This window comes from Balaenoptera borealis (assembly GCF_965194805.1).
Source record: "Balaenoptera borealis genome assembly, chromosome: 8".
Taxonomy (NCBI): Eukaryota; Metazoa; Chordata; class Mammalia; order Artiodactyla; family Balaenopteridae; genus Balaenoptera; species Balaenoptera borealis.
The window spans coordinates 10,038,142-10,059,202 of NC_138865.1; the positions used below are offsets into that span (position 1 = coordinate 10,038,142).

The window sequence follows — 21,061 nt, forward strand, 5'->3', positions numbered from 1 at the left end:
CATTGTACCTCAGAGCACTGGGTCGGCTAGTTCTCTTCCTCTTCTCAGCCTGTTTACCTGCTGCCACCACCCCCTTTTCCTCTGTCTGCTCTTCTCTCACCTCCTTTCTTCATCACAGTTGATTGTGTGTGTGTGTGTGTGTGTGTGTGTCTGTGTGTGATGTATTTTTGATTAAAAATGATTAAGTTTTTTACTTCTTAAAGTTATTTGGTCATTTTAGACTGCAGTGATGTAAATAAAAATTCAAAAGAAAACAAATAATGGTGATCACTAAAGGCTCAGTTTTGACATTTGACGTCTGGTACTGTTCCACCAGACTGGCAGGGGCATGTGGTGCTGCGGGCCTGCTGGCCAGGGTGACCCTGACCCTGGGCGTCACCATCCAATCCTGAGCCATGCACGGGGGTGGCACTGCCACGCAGCGTGGCCTCCTAGCCCCTGCCTCTGCACAGCACGGTGGCAGCACCCTCATCCCCCCAGTTTACAGGGAGCCTGACTGAAACCCCTCTGTTTGCTCCCAGCTCGCGGACTCGCTGGTACCCATGGAGATCAAGCCTGGCGTTTCCTTGGCAACCGTCTCGGCCGTGCTGCACACTAAAGATAACAAGCACGTTCTCCAGGTATTGTCGGGGAGGGTGAAGGCCCTGAAATACAGCGGACCTGCGGGAAGAACCCCGTGCAGGTGGAGGCCCTCCCCCCGGTGCCTCACGCCTCACTTCATGGCACGTGTGTGCCTTGGGGGGAGCTCTTTGGGCCCTTGTCTTCACCCCCCATGAGAAAAACCCCTTTCAGGGTTGGGCTGTGTCGCTCTTGTTCCTCCACATCATGTGTCCATAGCGACCACTTAAAGTGCGCTGTACCCCAGGCCAGGGCCTTACCAGGCATTGTCTTATTTAATCCTCACAAAGTTCTCTTTACTATCACCGTCTTAGAGGCCATCTCTCTGCCCTTCATTTTCTTGACAGAAGGACTGTAGCCAGTCAGTCTGACCCCACAGCCAGTGTTCTCAGAGCTGCTGCCCCACCTGTGGTCACCAACACGGGTTATGAAGACCTTACGCAGACAGCACCGAATTCAGTCAATTGAAAATTAAGAATAGATTTTGATAAAAGGAAGATATCTTTGCTGAATAAGGTGTCGATTATATGTGGACAGTTGGCTTTAGCTTGTGTGCATTATTTGGAAATCCAGCTGGAGCCCCAGCTGATGGTGACCCTGAATGCAGGCCCAGGGCCCTTCCAGGAAGCGGGTCCCGCGGGCCGGGTAGCTTCACTCGGGCTCCCGGGTGACTTCTTGACGAGATCCCTGTTTTCCTCCCACCCAGCCCCCGCCCAGGCCCACCCAGCCCACCCAGCCCACAGGCGGCAAGAAGAGAAAGCGGGCCAGTGACGACATTCCAGACTGCAAGGTTTTGAAGCCTCTGCTGAGCGGCTCCATCCCCGTGGACCAGTTCGTGCAGACGCTGGAGAAGGTGAGCGGGTGGGTTGCGCCGTCTGAGGCACCGCCGTCCCGCTCTGCCCACGGCGGCCCCGCTCCCGGGAGCACGTGCTGCTGCAGTTCGCCGTCTCCACTGTCTGCGCTGCTGGCCCTGCAGCGTCTGCTTGCTCCTCGGTCATGGCGGGGGCAGAACCAGGCGAGAGCTGCGGAGACTTAGAGGAGAGCGGGCCCCCCTTGCCCCAGCCCCACTTCTCGTGGGAACCAGACTGAGGAGGGGCCTTTCTTTCTTCAGGAACGTAGCTGTGACAGATGGGGCAGGGGGACGGCCAGGAGAAAGAAGGGTCTGCCCCCTCTAGAGCCCCACTTTCCTATGAGAAGACCCCTCGCTGTCAGAGCCAGCATGGCCAGGTCAGAGGAGATACGAGTCTCGGGCAGGACTGGGGGCCACAGGGGCCACTGATGCCAGATCCCCAGGCACTCAGGAAGCAGAGCCAGTGATTCCCAGACAGGGTGGGAGGAGAGAGAAGCAGGCAGGCATTGTGGAGGACGGTGGTCCCTGCGCTGGCTCAGCAGCCATCCCGCCCCTTGTCCCTGGTGGCTGCCCCCCGCGAGGCGCAGACTTCACGGCTACGAGGAAAAAGAGAACAACTTACCCGGAGAAGATTTGTAATTCTGGCTTCAGTCACAGGACTTCAGAGGTCCCTGTTTTGGCATCAGAATTATAGAATCCTTGATAGAAAAGAGGAGGAATTGGCTAAAGATAATATTGTTCATGTTGCTTCTTGCAAGAAGAACTGCAACTATAGTAGATCATTACAGGAAAAGAGACTTTCTTCTGTTAAACTAGTTACTGCCTTTTGTCCAAACTGAATAACTCAGTCGCTGAGTTCTTTCAAATCTTAAAAGCTTTCTCTTTATTGGGAATTGTTTTCTTCAGTAGTCGTTTAATTTTCCCTGAAGGGAGGGCTTTCCCCGAGTTGTGTGGCTCTCCTGGCCCCTAGTGACATGGGGACACCCCATGGGAATAACCCCAGGGAGCCCCATGTGCCGTGATCACACCAGTACCAGCTTCCTCCCGACCGTGCTGCACCCCCGGCCCTGCTGACGGGACTCACGCTTGACTTGTTTCTTAAAATCTTGAAACAACTTGCTTTCCCAGAAAGACCTTGTTCAGCTCTTCTGCCTGGGCACCCGGGAGTTGACCCCTAGGCCCCGACCCTAGCTACTCCCCCCACCATTTCTGCCCCACCTCCTCCTGCAGGAGGAATATCCATGGCCACCCCAAACTACACGTGAGATTTCCAGAGCCAAGTGTGGAGAATCTCCCTAGGTCACGTTCATTACCTAGCCTGTGTCCTTTCAGGCAAATTAGTCCTCTTTCCATTTCTTTTCTTCTTTCTCAACTTGACATCTGATGTGTAAGAAAGTTCTGAGTTAGCATTGAAGGTGGCCCCGGAGAAGTATTTGATACGCTGCCTTATCTGTCTTCTCCCTTGGGAAGGATTTGCCACATCAAAAGGTCAGTGGTATCTTGCTGTGAAGCACGGCGTTTTCCTGGGACAGGATGGAGCTTTTCCACCAGGGACCACAGGCGCGGTATGGAGGCTGGTACGGAGCAGCCTGGCCTCCCAGGCTCCTGAGCCCAGATGCTTAGACGTGCTCCTCAGATAAAAGCTTAAGCAGGTTGTAGGAATTCTGCTGTGTTTTGCATGCGATTTTGCATGTTTAGGGGCTTCAGTTTGAATTCTGTTGCTGTAGGTAGGTGCTGTGATTAGTCTGTAGAATTGTACTGAGTGTCCAAAATGCCAGTTTCTAGGATGTTCAGTTTAGCCAATTCTAGGAAGCATGATTTTAGAACTCTCAGTCGCTGAAATATCCTCCGGCTTTTCAGAGCACCCACCATCCTCCTGTCCCTTTTCTTTTGGAGCAGCATGGCTTCAGCGATATTAAGGTGGAAGACACAGCCAAGGGCCATATCGTCCTGCTACAGGAAGCTGAGACGCTCATCCAGATCGAGGAAGATTCGACCCATATCATCTGCGACAATGACGAGATGCTCAGGGTACGGCTGCGGGACCTTGTCCTCAAATTCCTACAGAAGTTCTGAGTGGAACACGAAAGCCATCTCCACGTCCCTGAGACCCTGCCGCAGTCCTTCACCGTGGCTGCCCAGCCCCCAGCGGAGGAAGGCCACGCGGCCTGGCAGGTCTCTGTGGTGCTGGCCTCTGGCTTGAGGGACATTCTCAGGAGTTACGGCCAGAATCTCCGGGTCTGGCTTCTTAGCACTGTTTCAGGCAAGAGCTTTCCCTTTAACCTTCAGGCTCGTCTTCTTCCCAGTCCTGCCTCTCTCGGGTAGCCAGGCAAGTGAGGCAACAAGCCGAGGAGAAGGCTGAGAGCTACAGCAGCTTTCCAGGAGGTTAATAGTGGAAGGAGAGGTAAAAAGATGAGGACTTGTGACCTGTTTTTCATGGTTTCACAGGCTGCGGGCAGGGGAACTAGTCTTTGAGTTTGTTTTATCATCTACAGTGCTGTACCTAATAAGAAAGATGATCCCCCAAAATTAGCAAAATGAACCCATCTATCTGTATTTTACCATGTGAGCTCATTTTGTTAATAAAACTTATTTTTTATAGAAGTAGCTGTGTTCTGTTGAACCTACAATTTATACAGCCATTTAGTATCTGAAAGAATATGAAAATATACAGAACTGAACTTAGAAAACACCACAGCAAATTTTAGTTTGGTGTGTGCATTAGTATATTTCTTAAATTGTACGAACGGGTGCTTAACTTCATCTGAGCTGCGTCAGTATGAGAAACACCAGCACAGAGCGCTGACACCGACCTTGACCTTCTGAACCTGAACCAGCGTCTCAGTCTCCACTCACAACCTCCGCTCACCACTGCCTCCCCCACAGATGATCAGGATTCTCCGCGTTCCTGAGCAGTAAACTCAGACACCTGTGTTTGAAAAAATGGAATTGCTTAAAATGGGTATTTACATCAACTCTGAGATAGCATCAGTTGTAACACACATGCCAATTTTGCAAGTATTAAAATGTGGGGAGTAGCATGCAAGTCTTAGAACTGGCCAGCAGTGGAAGTAGATGCTTACCGTCTTTTCAGACCAGTTGAAATTCAGTCGGAAGTCAGTTCAACCTGGCCAGCAGCAAAGCATCACAAAGGGCTTTAGTGACCCAAGAACTATAACACTATAGAACTACTTCCTCAGGTTTCATGGAGAGTTGGCTGTCAGTTCTGTCTCTGGAATGGACATGTCAGTGGGAAGCAGTTCTTCATTAGAGGAGGAAAAAGGCAACTTCATTTTTGCCATCTCCAACTTTGCCAGCCTTGGGCCCAGGAATGCTTCAACCGGTCTCTGTTTGTTTCCCAATGTGCAGATCATTCCAATCGAGGGGCCTAGGGTGTGTCCACAGAATAAACTGCGGGAGAGGATTAACATTACAAGAGACGGACATGCCATGGTTATGAACATTTAGTTTTGTTTTTAGTAGGAGAATTGTACATATGCAGCACATGTAGGCATACTTCCTAATAGAACTTATGAGAGAAATCAAGTTTTTTAAAGTTTTCTTAACATCTTGAAAAATGCAAAAGCAGTATAAAATAGGAAGAAAAATCAAAATGGTTATTTTACTTAAATGTTCCAACAATGATATGTCCAGGAATGACTTGGATTTGTCCAAGTTGGATTTCTGTTAAGGGCTTGATTAATCCCAAGGGCTCAATGAGAGGTGGTTGAGAGGTGGTTACTAAAGAGACAAATAGTATGTAAATGCAAATTAGTCAGTAAACTGATGCGCAGGAAATAAATTATGAAGGTTTTAATTGTCATTACCACCTACTTCATGGCAGAAGCCAGAGACGGGAAGAAGCAAAGAATCATTTGTTAGAGCAGAGAAATCTAGAGCTGGCCCTCCCAAGTATTAGGAGAGAGCAGTTATGAATAACTCTACCTAGAGTTCAGGTATTTGGATACCACACCAGGTTGGTGAATAGAAGACCCAGAAGAAATGGTGGAACCTGCTGTCAGTGCTAGAATTATACCACCAATAGTGGCTTTGTTATTTGGAAATGCAGCCCGCTGACTATTCATACCGATCTGGGCAAGAGACTGACATTTAGAAAAATTTCTACTCAAGCCCAACAAATGCCTAATGATTAAATAGTAATTGAAAAACCATTAAAAATAGTGAGGAGGTGGCGCTTCCCTGGTGGTGCAGTGGTTGAGAATCTCCCTGCCAATGCAGGGGACACGGGTTCGAGCCCTGGTCTGGGAAGATCCCACATGCCGCGGAGCAACTGGGCCCATGAGCCACAATTACTGAGCCTGCGCATCTGGAGCCTGTGCTCTGCAACAAGAGAGACCGTGATAGTGAGAGGCCCGCGCACCACGATGAAGAGTGGCCCCCACTTGCCACAACTAGAGAAAGCCCTAGCACAGAAACGAAGACCCAACACAGCCATAAATAAATTTAAAAAATAAATTAAAAAAAAAAATAGGAGAGACCTGATTTTCTTATTTCTTTTGATCTTTCTGCAAAGTAGTATCTCTATTGCTGTGTAGCAAATTAGCCCAAAATTTAGTGGCTTAAAATAGCAAACATTTATTATCTCACTGCTTCTGTGGGTCAGAAATCTGGTGTAGCTTAGCTGGGTGCTCCTGGTTCAGAGGCATCTCTCCACAGGGCCACAGTCAAGGCACTGGATGAGGAAACTGAGGTACAGCAATTAACTTTCCCCAAAACCCATCGCCAGTAAGTGGCTTCTGCCTTACCTTAACGTCGTGTGTGAGCATCAGGGATCAGGAGCTGGGGAAGGGACTTGAGGCGTATTGTCCATTTCTTTTTAAGTAATGGTAACAACTATTTGTCGTCTTGAACCCTGGAGAGCTTGAAGCCTTTGGGCCTCACCGTTGTCCTATAAAGGCAGAAGTTGGCTTTTCCAAACTATAGACATACCTTGGCGATACTGCTGGTTTGGTTCCAGACCACAACAATAAAGCACATTATCACAATAAAGCAAGTCACATGAATTTTTTCATTTCCCAGTGCATACAAAAATTATGTTTATACTGTAGTCTATTAAATGTGCAATAGCATTATTCAAAAAAAAAGTGTACAGACCTTAATTTTAAAATAATGCTGCTGGGAAAATGGCACTGATAGACTTACTTGACGCAGGGTTGCCACAAACCTTCAATTTGTTAAAAAAAAAAAAAGCAATATCTGCAAAGCACAATAAAATGAGGTTTGCCTGTACAGTGAAGTATCAACAGAAATGAGAGCGAAGAAACCTCCAAAGCTGTATGATCATATATTCATGTGAGCCAAGCAAACTGGTGAGGAAAGGGAGCTACTTTCCTTTGGCCCAAGTCCAGTTTTTCCCCTACAGCCATGAGGAAAGTTGAATGCTGTCTCATTGTTTCATGCCATACTGTGGGAAGGCAGAAAACCTCTGATGTTCCCAAATTCACTGCAGTGGAACTATGGGTAAATAACTTTACTCTTTTTCAAACCTAGAATGAGGTAAAACTAACCAACTACGGTTCTGATGGAAGTTGCAACTAAATTATGGAGATAGGCAATGTAGAACTGAGCCAAACATGTCTAATCTTGCAGGAGGCTGCAGCCAACACTGTTCTTGGATCCCATTTTAGGTTTAATCACATCATAGAAGCATTTTACCATCTATAGATTCAATGCCTTCCCTATCAAAATTCCAATTGCATTTTTCACAGAAGAAAAAACTCTCAAATTTGTATGGAACCAGAGAAGACCCTGAATGGCCCCCCCACAAAAAACAATCATGAGAAAGAAGAACAAAAGCTGGAGGCACAACTCCTGATTTTAAGCTTTATTACAAAGCTATAGTAACCAAAACAGTATGGTACTGACATAAAAATAGACACACAGGCCAATGGAACAAAATCGAGGGCCCAGAAATAAACCCACACGTATACAGTCAACTAATATCTGACAAGGGAGCCAAGAAGACTCAATGAGGGAAGGACAGTCTTGTCAGTAAGTGGTGTTGGGAAAACTGGATAACCACGCACAGAAGAATAAAATATCTTACACCACTCATAAAAATTAACTTGAAAAGGAGTAAAGACTTAAATGTTTAAGACCCAAAACTAGAACTACTGGAAGAAAACGTAGGGGGAAAGCTCCTTGACATTGGTCTTGGCAACAATTTTTTGGCTATGACACCAAAAGCACAAGCAACGAGGAAAGTAAAAAACTAGGACTACATCAAACTAAAAAGCTTTTGCACAGCAAAGGAAACCAGCAAAATGAAAAGGCAACCAAATGGGAGAAAATGTTTGCAAACTATCTGATAAGGGGTTAAGAGCCAAAATATATCAGGAACTCATACAAATCAATAGCAAAAAAAAAAGTGGGCACAGGACTTGAATATACATTTTTCCAAAGACATACAAATGGGCCAAAAGGTACATGATAAGGTGTTCAACATCACAAATCATTACCATACACATACACAATGGAATATTATTCAGCCATAAAAAAGAAGGAAGTCCCATCTTTTACAACAACATGGATGGACCTTAAGGGCATTATGCTAAATGAAGTAAGTCAGACAAGCACTATATGTTCTCACTCATGTAGAATCTAAAAGAGCTGAACTCAAAGACAGAGTAGAATGGTGGTTGCCAGGGGCTAGGATAGGAGGTGGGGAAATGGGGAGATACAAATGTCCAGCTATAAGATGAATTAAGTTCTAGGGATCTAAAGTACAGCATTGTGACTGTAATTAACAATGCTGTATTATATACTTGAAAGCTGTTAAGAGAGTAGATCTTAAAAGTTATTACCACACAAAAAGATAATCATGTGACGGGATAGAGTTAACCTTATTGTAGCAATCATTTCTCAGTGTATATGTGTATCAAATCATGTGTACACCTTAAACTTACATATGCTGTATGTCAATAATATCTCAATAAAACTGGGAAAAAATTACATGTATTAAACTTAAGCATTCTTTGCGTCACAGGACCACAGATCTCTGAAAGGTGTTTTGCCCACATCTTGTCATTAAACATGTGGAGTATTTCTTCTTTCCCTTATATTGTTATCTGAGGCCACTGAAAAAAATAGGGGTGTATCCTCTGCATGATAATTCTTACGTTAGCAGAATTTATCCTTTACCCTTCTCTACGATAAGCCACAGTAATAATTTCTAAGGCATTTATAAGTCTTCGTGACATACAACTATGAAATCAGTCACAAATGAAAAGTCACTTTAATGCACATCATTACAGTAATTTGGGGTTACTAAACACATCAACTAAAAGTTTGATAATATTTTTTAGAATATCTAATATAAATTTTTAATTTAGTAACTAATTACACTGCTCACAATATTTTGAAAATAAAGAACTTTGTTCTTTATTTTTGTTACAAAGTCTTTTCCAATCATCTATAGGCCCTTCCAGCCATCAGTGAGTATTTATTAAGCACCTATTATATCCTGTGCATTGTGTTGTCTCCGATGACTTTAACTCACCAGAATAACAGACAAAATACAAGTTTGGCCCAAACTTCTCACCAGTATAGAGGAGCAGATTTCCAGGAACATGAGCAAAATATTGTTTAAATAGAAAATCATACATAGAATTAAAAAGTTAGCAAGATTGCAGAATACAAGGTTAATATACAAAATCAACTGTATTTTATATATTAGTAATAAATAATTAGAAAAAGAACTTGTAAAAAAAAACAGCAATTCTACTCTTAATAGTGTGAAAAGACACAGGAATAAACTTTTGAAAAAGATGTGTAAGATCTCTACACTAAAAGTCTCAAAATTGTGATGATAGAAATTAAATAAGATCAGAATACATGAAGAGATATATCATGTTCATGGATTAGAGACTCAGTATTATTAGTATTTCAATTCTACACATTGATATACAGATTCAATACAATCTCATCAAAATCCCAGTGGATAACAAAAAAAAAAAAGTTTGTGTTTTTTTTAATGGGCAAAGGACTTGAATAGACATTTCTCTGAATAAAATATACAAATGGCCAATAAGCACATGAGAAGGTATTGAACATGATTAGTCATTAGGGAAACGTAAATCAAACAGTCAATGAGATATCACTGCACACCTACTAGGATGGCTATAATTTTAAAATTATTAATTACAAAACAAAACAAGTAATGGCAAGGATGTGGAGACACTGAACCCTTGTGCACTGCTGGTGGAAATGTTAAATGGTACAGCTGCTGTGGAAACTGTTGGCAGTTCCCCAAAAAATTAAACGTTGAGTTACCATATGATCCAACAATTCCACTGATCAGTATATACACAAAAGAACTGAAAGCAGGGACTCAAACATGTTTGTACATCCATGTTCATAACAGTATTTATGATGGCCAAAATGTGGAAGTAACCCAAGTATCCATCAACAGGTGAATGGACAAAATATTTTATGCCATAACTATTTATACACACACACAATGAAATATTGTCCAGCCATAAAAAGGAATGAAATTCTGATAACATGCTACAACATGGATGAACCTTGAAAACATGCTATATAAAATAAGCCAGACAAAAAAGACTTAATACTCTATGATTCCGTTTATATGAATATCCAGAATAGGCAAATCCATAGAAACAAAACAGAGGTTATCAGGAGCTGAAAGGAAGGGGGAATGGAGAGTTACTGTTTAATGGGCACAGACTTTCTGTTTGGGAAGACAAAAAAGTTCTGGAAATAGCTAGTGGTGATGGTTACACATTGTGAATATACTTAATGCCACTGAATTGTACACTTAGCAGTGGCTAAAATGCCACATTTAAATTGATGAATTTAGAACACATCCTCTCACCATACAGAAAAATAAACTCAAAATGGCTTAAAGACTTAAACATAAGACATGACACCATAATACTCCTAGAAGAGAACACAGGCGAAACATTTTCTGACATAAATTGTACCAATGTTTTCCTAGGTCAGTCTACCAAAGCAATAGAAATAAAAGCAAAAATAAACAAATGGGACCTAATCAAACTTACAAGCTTTTTGCACAGCAAACGAAACCATTAAAAAACCAAAAAGACAACCTACAGAATGGGAGAAAATATTTGCCAATGATGCAACCAACAAGGGCTTAATTTCCAAAGTACACAAACAGCTCATAAAACTCAACAACAAAAAAACAAACAACCCAATTGAAAAATGAGCAGAAGACCTAAATAGACATTTCTCCAAAGAAGAAATACAAATGGCCAATAGGCACAAGATGCTCAACATCACTAGAGAAACGCAAATCAAAACTACAATGAGGTACCACCTCACACCAGTCAGAATGGCCATCATTAAAAAGTCTACAAATAACAAATGCTGGAGAGGGTGTGGAGAAAAGGGAACCCTCCTACACTGTTGGTGGGAATGTAAGTTGGTGCAGCCACTGTGGACAAAAGTATGGAGGTTCCTCAGAAAACTAAAAATAGAGTCACCATATGACCCATCAATCCCACTCCTAGGCATATATCAAGACAAAACTCTAATCCAAAAAGATACATGCACCCCTATGTTCATAGCAGCAGTATTCACAATAGCCAAGACATGGAAACAACCTACATGTCCATCGACAGATGAATGGATAAAGAAGATGTGGTACATATATACAATGGAATACTGCTCAGCCATAAAAAAAGAACAAAATAATGCCATTTGCAGCAACATGGATGCAATTAGAGATTATCATACTAAGTGAAGTAAGTCAGAAAGACAAATACCACATGATATCACATATGTGGAATCTAAAATATGACACAAATGAACCTATCTGTGAAACAGAAGCAAACTCAGAACAGACCGGTGGTTGCCAAGGGGGAGGGGGTTGGGGGAGGGATGGAGTGGGAGGTTGGGGTCAGCAGATGTAAGCTTTTATATATGGACTGGATAAACAACAAGGTCCTACTCTATAGCACAGGGAACTATATTCAGTATCCTATGATAAACCATAATAGAACATATTTTAAAAAAGAATGTATATGTATGTACATATACATATGTATGTATGCATCACTTTGCTGTATAGCAGAAATGAACACAACACTGTAAATCAGCTACACTTCAATTTTTTAAAATTAATTTTTAAAAAGTGGCTAAAACGGTCATTTTAAGTTCTGTGTATTTTACAAGAATTTTTTTTTTAAATTTTCAATTCCAGCAGGATAGAAAATCTTTTTTTTTCTTTTAGAAAAAAAAAAAGAAATTGACAAACTAATTCTAAAATTTATATATAGAAATACAAAGTAACTATAATACCCAAAGCAATTTTGAGAAAGATGAGCAAGTTGGAGAACTTACACTACTTTATTTCAAGATGAACAAGAAAGCTACATTAATCCAGACAATCTGGTACTAGTAACAAATCAGCATGACAGGAAAGAGAGCTCAGAAATACCCACACTTACACAGTCATTACGTTGTCAACAAAGGCCCCAACCAATTCAGTGGAGAAAGGAAATTCTTTTTAACAAATGGTGCTGAAACAACTAGATATTCATGTGCAAAAAAAAAAAAAAAGACAAAGAAAAGAAAGAAAGAGGACTTCCCTGGTGGTGCAGTGGTTAAGAATCCACCTGCCAGAAGTTGAGACACAGATGTAGAGAGCGGATGTATGGACACCAAGGGGGGAAAACTGCGGTGGGGTGGGGATGGTGGTGTGCTGAATTGGGCGATTGGGATTGACATGTATAACTGATGTGTATAAAATTGATGACTAATAAGAACCTGCAGTATAAAAAAACAAACAAAACAACTAATACTAAACTTTCATTGGGTTATTTGTATGGAAATATGTTAATATAAATGTTTCAGACATTACATGAAATTTCTAAAAATCTTATATGTTCTGGTATAATGTTATAAGTCATAATCCTAGTTATTACTTTAAAATGTATATCTCAGAAATAACTAAAAAAAAAAAAAAAAAAAAATCCACCTGCCAATGCAGGGGACACGGGTTCGAGCCCTGGTTTGGGAAGATCCCACATGCCGTGGAGCAGCTAAGCCCGTGTGCCACAACTACTGAGCCTGCGCTCTAGAACCCTCGAGCCGCAACTACTGAGCCCACATGCCACAACTACTGAAGCCCATGTGCCTAGAGCCTGTGCTCCACAACAAGAGAAGCCACCACAATGAGAAGGCTGCGCACCGCAAAAGAAGAGTAGCCCCCCCTCACCGCAATTAGAGAAAGCCCGCACACCAACAAAGACCCAACGCAGCCAAAAATAAATAAATTAATTAAAAAAAAAAAAAGAATAGAACTTTGACCACTACCACACACAAATATTAACTTGAGATGGAGCCTAGACCATACAGCTTTTAGTGGAAAAATTTAAAGAATACCTTCATGACTTTGGGTAAGCACAGGGTTCTTGAGTTACAGAAAGCAATGACAAAAAAGAAAAAAGTTCTAAATTAGATCTCATCGAAATGAAAAGCTTCTGCTCATCACACGATACCATAAAGAAAATGGATAGGCAACCCCCAAATTGGGGAAAATATTTACAGAACATACATCTGACAATGGACTAGTATCCAGGGTAAACAGTTCCCACAACTCAACAATAAAAAGATAAACAATACATCCATACAGTGGAATATTATTCAGCAATAAAAAGAAATGAACTATCAAACCACAAAAAGATGGAGGAACCTTAAATGCATATTGCTAAGTGAAGGAAGCCAACCTGAAAAGGCTATATATTGTATGATTTTAACTGGCATATGACATGACATTCTGGAAAAGGCAAAACTAAAAAAGACAGTAAAAAAGAACAGTGGTTGCCAGTGGTTGGAGAGAGGAATGGGTGGGACACAAAGGACTTTTAGGAAAGTGAAACTGTTCTATAGATACTGTAAATGGATACAGGTCATTATAGTTTTGTCAAACCCCATAAGAATATTCTGCACAAATAATGAAGCCTAACATAAGCTATGACTTCAGTTAATATGTCAATACTGGCTTATCAACTGTAATAAATGTACCACACTAATGCAAGGGGAAAATGGGGGAGGACAAACTGTACTTTTCACTCAATTTTCCTCTAAACCTAAAACTGCTCAAAAAAATTAAAATCTATTAAAAACGTTTTTTGTCACACGGTGTGTGGGATGTTAGTTCCTCGACCAGGGGTTGAACCCGGGACACGGCAGTGAAAGCACTCAGTCCTAACCACTAGACCACCAGGGAATTCCCAAAAATGTATTTTTTAAATAAAGCAATGATAAAAAGGAAGGCAAACCAAAAAAAAGTTTAATGGGCAAAAATTTCATAAAGGAAATACATATAAATGGAGTAAGCACATGAAAAGGTACTTATCATTAGTCAGTCATCAGGAAAATGCAAATTCAAACTACGAGATACCATTACTCACCAACCAGAATGGCTAAAACGACAAAGCCTGACACCACCATAGGTTGGCGAGGATGTAGAGCAACTGAAACACAAGATTATTGGTGGGAATATGAATGAGTACAATCACTACGGAAAAAGGTCTGGCAGTTTCTTATAAAACTAAACATGTGTATCCCTACCTTATCACACAACGATTCTACTCCTAGGTGTTTACCCGAGAGAAAAACATAAATCCACAAGAAGACTTGCACATGAATGTTCTTAGCAGTTTTATTCATAACAGCCAAAAACTGGAAACAGCTCCAGTGCCTATCAAGAGAATGGACAAATGTTGTTAATCAAGGGAATACCTCTCTCAATAAAAGGAACAAATTACTAATATGTGCAACACTGGATGAATCTCAGAAACACACTACTTGAGTTTCTAGAAGTCTTGCACAAAAGAGTAAAAATTGTATGACACTATTTATATGAAATTCTAGGAACAGGAAAACTAATCCAAGGTGAAAGAATAAAACCACTGTGGGGTGGAGGTGGAGAATGACTAGGAAAGTACATGAGGGAACGTCCTGGGTTTGACAGAAATGTTCTGTATCTTGATGGGGTTGGTTACACAAGTGTATGCATTTGTCAAAAGTCAAGAGAATGTACACTTAAGATTTGTGCATTTCAATGTATAAATTTAATACGGAAATTTTACATTAAACACATAGAAACTAATATTGACCTCCAGTTAACGATGTGTGTGCTTATGTATTTAGAGGGAAGTGTAATAATGCCAGTAATTATATACTTAGAAATGCACCAAAAATAGGATGGATAAAAAGGATGAAAAAAAATGAATAGAGGGATAAAAAAATGGATAGAGGAATGAATCTATAGATAGCTTTAAAGCAAGTATAGTAAAATGACTGTTAGGTATACAGGTTTACAGTATAAAAATTATTTAAACTTCCCTGTACATTTGAAATTTTTCATAATGAAATATTAGGACCAATAGGTTAAATAAATAGAATCTAAATAGCTTAAATTCTCACATGACAACCCTACAATATGACCAAGATTTGTACTCTTTCACAATACGAAGACAAATGAAGAAGGATAAAACAATCTGCCTAATTAAAACAGGTCAAGAAACAGGTAAAATTAAACAGCAACCCAAGGCAGGCCCTAGTGCAAGGCTTCCCACCGTACTTCATGATCTCTTCTGGAATCCATTCTGGGTGTTTAATTCTTCTTGCCATGCTCTCTTAACCCCCTTGTGTCAATGAAGATTTAAATAATAAAAATAGTGACTATAAGACTTCTTAGCTGTTGCATGCCAACTTCCTGCAACACTCTGGTAACCACGTTAGCTATATTCCAAAAGCACCATGGTACTGATTGTTATTCAGCTTGTTGCCAGCTATGATTTCTATGTGACCCCCCCTTAATTTTGTCGTCAAATCATTTCATTCATCAAAAAACTTCCGCAAGGAGGAAGAGAGGGAGGGAAAAAACTGTTTCGCACTTAAGTGCTCTATTCTCAAGAGGCTTACAAGCTGGTGTGGGAAGCAGACCCATAACCATTACAGTGCGCGGTGAAGTGGAAGACAGGTCAGCTGCTGTAACAGGAGATGGGCCGGGGTGGTGGCGGGTGTTAGAGGGGGACAAGCAGTGACTTCTGAGAAGGGAGGGTTTCTTGAAGGCAGTGCTTCAGCTGAGCCTGGAATGAGCTGCAATGCAGAAAGTGCCACTAAGAAGTTTCCAGTATGTTACCCCAGTGACAGTGCATTTCTGTTGTGTGCCAAACAGTGGACTCTTCACGTTTATTATGTTTACTTTCAACACATCTTCAAGACGTGGGCACAGTCCTTGCCATTTTATGGATAAGAAGTTTAGAATATAACGTGCCCCCCGCCAGTTTAATGGGTGGCCCAGGATCTGAACCCACAGAGTCTACTCCAGGGTCCATATCCTTAACCACAGCATTATCCTTCTTAACCACATTTTTGCAAATATGGTGGAATCTTCTATTTCAGTGACAATAGTATCAACCGCTAACACTGACCACTTTGGCTTACCTTGTTAAGTCCAAGCCAGAACTAGCACGAACAGAACCTAAGTTAGACATGTTATCTCTGTGTTTAGTACCACGCCCATTTCGACAGCCTCATGCAACTTCAAGTCTCTCTGGCCCCAGCACAAGTTGTAACAAGGAGATGCACGGCTGGAAGAAGAGGAGCCTCGCAGCTCCAGCTCCAGCCCCAAGTAGGCATCCCCACCCGATACGACGTCATCTTCCCCCCTCACCTGCCGCAAACCTACCGCATCAGTCGTCAACCCTAGTTTCAGAGTAACACTGAACTGCGGGTCCCAGGCATTCTTAGGCTTGTTAGTACAAACCAAACTCCCAACTGCAGAAACCAGGAGAGGAGCACCCCCAACTCAGCTCTTCTCTGCCTTCCATCCTCCTTCCTGTCTCCATCCGTCTTCTCCAAGCCCGTGACTCGGTGCTCGCTCCCTGAGGTTGGCGCTGATCCCACAGCTGAGCAGAAGCCAGACATCAAAAGGATTGGACTCTGAGAGTTCAGCACCAACTAGACGCAGGCGCTTTCTGCGACTCCTTGGAAGTCAGCAAATAACCCCCAGACCGACGGGGCCACTCTAAGCCAGCCCTCTCCTCTGGGCTGGGAACACGTACACTTGAACTCCCCGGCACCACACCACACACGCTGAAAAGTTACCGTGAAAAAGTAAAGGTGGCCAACACGTGCCACATGCCATCCCACATTCCGCTCAAACCAGTTCGGTGACACCTACGTTCCTCTCTACGTCATCAAATGACTAATCGCAGAGACGGACGCACACAAGGCTGCCCGTGTCCATGCACGCTGGCAGCATCAGCCGGGCTCAGGCACGCAGGCTGCCCCAGGACCAAATCACAGCCTACAGTCGTGCTGGGAGGCGCCCGCTGGCCGTGCACGGGTGGCTCCTGGAAGCAGGCAGGCACCTTCCCTCAGGCCACTCGAGCGTCCTGCAGAGGAAAACCACAAAAGACTTCCAAGCTGCATGAGTTAAAGTCTCCATTTTATTTTTTTTACAAAAATCCAACGTAAGACCGATTGTGCTCATGACTGGAAAAGGGGTGGGGTGGATGGACATGGCATGAGTATCAGAGAGCTTCCCCCTTCAAACACCAGCACTGCGAACAGGAGCTCCCCGAGCACACACGCAGGCAGGCCGCTCCTGAGGGGACCGCTCCTGGACCACTCCTGCACGCCCAGCGCCCGGGCCCTGGCTTGAGGTGCAGGCCACACAGGCAGAGGACACAGCACAGGTGCAAAAGCCCAGAAAGGCCTGATGAGCACCTTGGGGGCTCCCCCTCATGTGGGGGCCTCTCAAACCGGCCAGCTGGAGAGCAAAGACACGCCAGGCCCTGGGAGCAAAGACGGCAACGGGGGTTCTCAGGACAGCCGAGGAAGCCCACGTGCATCTGCAGGGCTGTCCCGTGCTCCAGGTGAGTCAATCAGGTGGCGCAGGTGACATCTGGGCTTCCCAAGGTGACCGATCGGCATCAAAGGCGTTCGAAGCCTGGACCTGGGCCTCTAGCTAATCCGCCTTGCAAAAAGCAGCGGCCATTCTCCAGGAGAATTAACCAAGCCTCCGAAAGCTCTCACCGCCCTCCCTCTCACCACGAGGAGTGTCCTTTACGAACGTGGCCAGTGTCCATCAGAGACTGCTGTCTGGAGTCCTTCAGGCCAGTGTCCTGTTCAGGTCCAAACAGTGCCACCCTCGTCTGTGCTCGGACATCACCTCCCCCCCCACCACAGTGCCCTGTGACGTCATCCACACAGCCTCAGAGTACCAGCGGCTCTGGATCTGCCGCCAGCGCTCAGGGACCCCGCGCTCTGGCTCCCGTGCGGGGGATCCTGACACAGCTCCTTTCTCACCAGGCCCGCTCAGAGGCAGTCTAGGAGTTCCTCACATTAAGAGAGACAAGATAAAAATAGCAGCCACATTTATAGCTCAAAACACCACACTCTTTGGCTTCCCAGAGGGAAGAAGGCTACTGCTAAAAAGAATAAAGTCCAAGGTCAAAGAAGGGGGAGTTAGAAAGTTAGGAAGCAGGGGGTCTGGACCCCTTCGCTGGGCTGCTGAGCCAGCAGAGCTCCATTTCCTAGGTAGCTGCCTCAGCAGGGGAACCACAGGAAGATGCCAGCGGGAATGTCCGGAGGACGGAGCCCTGGTCCTGTCCACCGACGGGGAGAGTCCCTTAGGTCAAGCGGCCCTACAGGTGGGTGTTACCCACAGGACAGAGCCCGGCTTCAAAATGATACTTGAAGAGAACCCATCTGGGGCAGGCAGGTCAGAAGAGGATGTGCCCCCTGGACACAGGAGCACAGGACGTCAAGGTCAGGGGAAGACGGAGCTGGCTTAAGGCATGTACGTGCCCAGGACAAAGCTGAGCCTTTGTTCAGTCAGTTGTGGGGAACCTCCTAGATTCGACTTCACTGGAGGAAAGTGGGGACCAGAAATACGGTAGAGGCCACGGGCTAAATCCCTGCCAACAGCCACGAACGCCCTCTTTGGTTCCCCTACTGCTGCCACCACCAAAAAAAAAAAAAAAATTAGCTTACTTCTATTTCAGCCCAGGAAATAGAAATTTAAACCCAGAGTGGAACGTGGTAATGTGGGGTGTGAATGCCTATTAAATTGCAGGCTGGATTTGAGCTTAACTTAACAAATCCAATCCTCCCAACATTCTGACACATACCAAACCTCAGGGGGTCCCGGAACCAACCCGGCGTGAGGGATCCAATAACTATAGGATGTGGGTCCAGACAGGGGTCGGGGAAGGTGAATTTCACCAAGGAATTATCCCAAGGCAGGTGCCTTGCTGAGACTCCCCGGCCAGCCGGGTGGGGATGGAAGGGTACTCGCTTGCTCTGCGGCAGAGAGAGTAAGCCGACCTGCAACCACGCGGACCACACCTGAAGTGCAGCCCCCCAGGCTTCTGTTCTCGGACGTGAGAGAGCCCGCAGGGAAGTCTGTAGCCAAAGCACAACATGTCTTTCAAAGGAGGGCCGAACAAAAAGAGCCATTTGGGGGTCTGTCTGCAGGTCTCGGTCCTTCCTCAGTCTTCTCTCTCAAACAGGGGGTAGGGAGAGAGCTGGGCCGAGTACCCAGACAGCACGACCCAGCGGGGAGTCCTCAAACCCACCAAGTCCTGCGCAGGGAGGCTCCACTGCCCACAAAGGTGCAGATCCCCCCACCTCGAGCTACAGAGCCCTGGTTGGCAACAGGTCTTACCTTGGGCAAGGCCCTGTAACAGGGCCACGCCCAGCCCTTTCCTGTTTCTGCACACAGATAGATGCCCCTGGGGAGGACGGAGATGATCTGTAAAGATGAGCCAGATACCAGGCCAGGATCCATCTCCACCAAAATACAGACCACTGCGGTGCGTCCCTCACTTTGTGAGACGGGCAGAAATGCCAAACTCCCCCTCAAATATATATATATATGTATATGTGTGTGAGTGTGCGTATATACATATACACGCACATGTATATACACACACATGTATGTGTATATATATACACATGTATATAAATAAACCTCGAATGGCAAATCTGAAACTTTCTTTTTAAATAATAATAGTAGTTGTTAGTGAATTAAAAACCACAAACCAGCTGCCCTGGGCTTATGAGCTGCGTGAGTGGCTCTCCAGAGTCCCTGTGGCCCTCAGTGTAAGCTATCACCAGTGCCCTGTGTAGGGAGCCCTGGTGTCCTGGGACCAGGGCTCCGGCCAGTGTGGCTGATTTCAAGAGCAAGGCAGCTCTGTCCCTGCCACTCTCCCTGCCGGCTCTCCCAGCAGAGGGTCTGGGCCACCCGCCCGGCGGGCATCCCTGAGGTCCTTCCGTGTCTAGGGGCCTCAGGAGCTGCCTCCCTCACTCTGCTCATCCTCTCCCGTACGCGCAACGCCCCTAGATGAACTTGAAGCACTTGGTCTTGTCGTGGGGCAGGCGGGTCTTGAAGAGCACAGAGTCCACGCGGAACTGTGTGTACAGCAGGGGCATATAGCCATACACCTTGACAAAGAAGTTGATACACTTGTGCCGCTCGTGAAAGTGGGAATCGTCGTGTGACAGAGCCTGAGGGCATCCTGGGCATCGGAAAGTCCACCGTGACGTCACCTGGGAGCGGGGAAGAAAGAGCACAGAGTGAGAACCACGGGTGCTGAGACAGAGACCCTGGAGCTTAACCAACCGATGCCTCCTTTTCCACAGTGATGACACCGAGTCGATGGCTACACTCACTCACAGAGCAAGTCGGGAGCCAGAGCCCAGGGCTCTCTTCCTGCCACGGATGGATCTACATTATTATTAAGGACACGCTTTCCAAACGGCCTATACGTAACCGATATCAAAAGCCTTGAGGTGTTCAGTGGTGCTTATCTCAGTAACACTACTTCTACTATTTATCTTGGTTGCACAGCAAGATGTAGGTATAAAGTTGTTCATTTCATCAGCGTTTTTAATAGCAAACTACTGGAAAACTACCCATCAAAAGGGGATAGATAAATAATTATAAAATACTACATGTCCATTAAAAAAGATGCTTAAGAAAGTTATATTTAAAGACATGGAAAAGTGGTCATATTATATAGTTTAGTGGTTATTATTATGATGAAATTCCAAGCAATTAGAAAAGTATGAAGAATAATACAACAGCTTCACTATCAACAACATGGCAGATTAAATAACATAAAACCCCCTGAGCACAGAACCCCTGAAAAGGCAGGATGAAATACAGAAACCGTCTCTTTAAATATATAGGCTGAGCTTATAATGAAAGAAATGAAGTCCTCAGAAGCCAAAGTAATGAAAAGGCCTGAATCCAGCAAGACAGCCACGAGCTCGGGTTTTCATGAGGCTGGAGCGCCCACAGTCAGGAAATCAGATTGGAGACTTTTTGAAACCCTGGGACCCAGTGGAAGGCCACAAGGGCAGGAGGCAGCCCTGCAGAGAGAGGTGGTGAAGCAACATTTCCTTCTCAGTCTGAGCTCTAAGTGGAGGAGGAAACATCCCCTCTGAGAAACTGATAACCACAAGCCGGCCCTCACACAGCTGAGGCTGAATTTATGCCACCTGTGTGTCCTGAAAAGCCCCAACATGCTAATTTAGCTTAAATAGGTCTCAAGTAGGTAGTGA

The 21,061-nt window shown here is 44.5% G+C and overlaps 2 protein-coding genes and 1 long non-coding RNA gene across 6 annotated transcripts in view; 1 reads left to right on the forward strand and 2 right to left on the reverse strand.

Annotated features, from left to right (window-relative positions):
* Nucleotides 1-4,072, forward strand: part of INTS9 (integrator complex subunit 9) — a 108,907-nt gene extending 104,835 nt beyond the window's left edge. For 2 of the 3 annotated variants that reach the window (XM_082402778.1, XM_082402777.1), the window contains 3 exons: nt 522-620; nt 1,325-1,471; nt 3,329-4,072. In XM_082402778.1, coding sequence (XP_082258904.1) covers nt 522-620; nt 1,325-1,471; nt 3,329-3,544 — 462 coding nt within the window. In that variant the 3' untranslated portion in view covers nt 3,545-4,072. The remainder of the gene's footprint in view (nt 1-521; nt 621-1,324; nt 1,472-3,328) is intronic. The other variant, XM_082402779.1, reaches the window with a different exon arrangement.
* Nucleotides 4,073-4,213: 141 nt separating this feature from the next.
* On the reverse strand, nt 4,214-16,808 carry LOC309633701. Its single transcript, XR_014247667.1, has 3 exons — nt 16,176-16,808; nt 13,888-13,950; nt 4,214-4,879 (listed from the first exon to the last, which is right to left on the reverse strand). It is a non-coding gene; the product is annotated as an uncharacterized lncRNA (long non-coding RNA).
* A 112-nt stretch (nt 16,809-16,920) lies between these two features.
* The window catches only part of EXTL3 (exostosin like glycosyltransferase 3), a 64,630-nt gene continuing 60,489 nt past the window's right edge, over nt 16,921-21,061 (reverse strand). For both annotated transcript variants that reach the window (XM_082402774.1, XM_082402773.1), the window contains one exon: nt 16,921-20,044. In XM_082402774.1, coding sequence (XP_082258900.1) covers nt 19,835-20,044 — 210 coding nt within the window. In that variant the 3' untranslated portion in view covers nt 16,921-19,834. The remainder of the gene's footprint in view (nt 20,045-21,061) is intronic.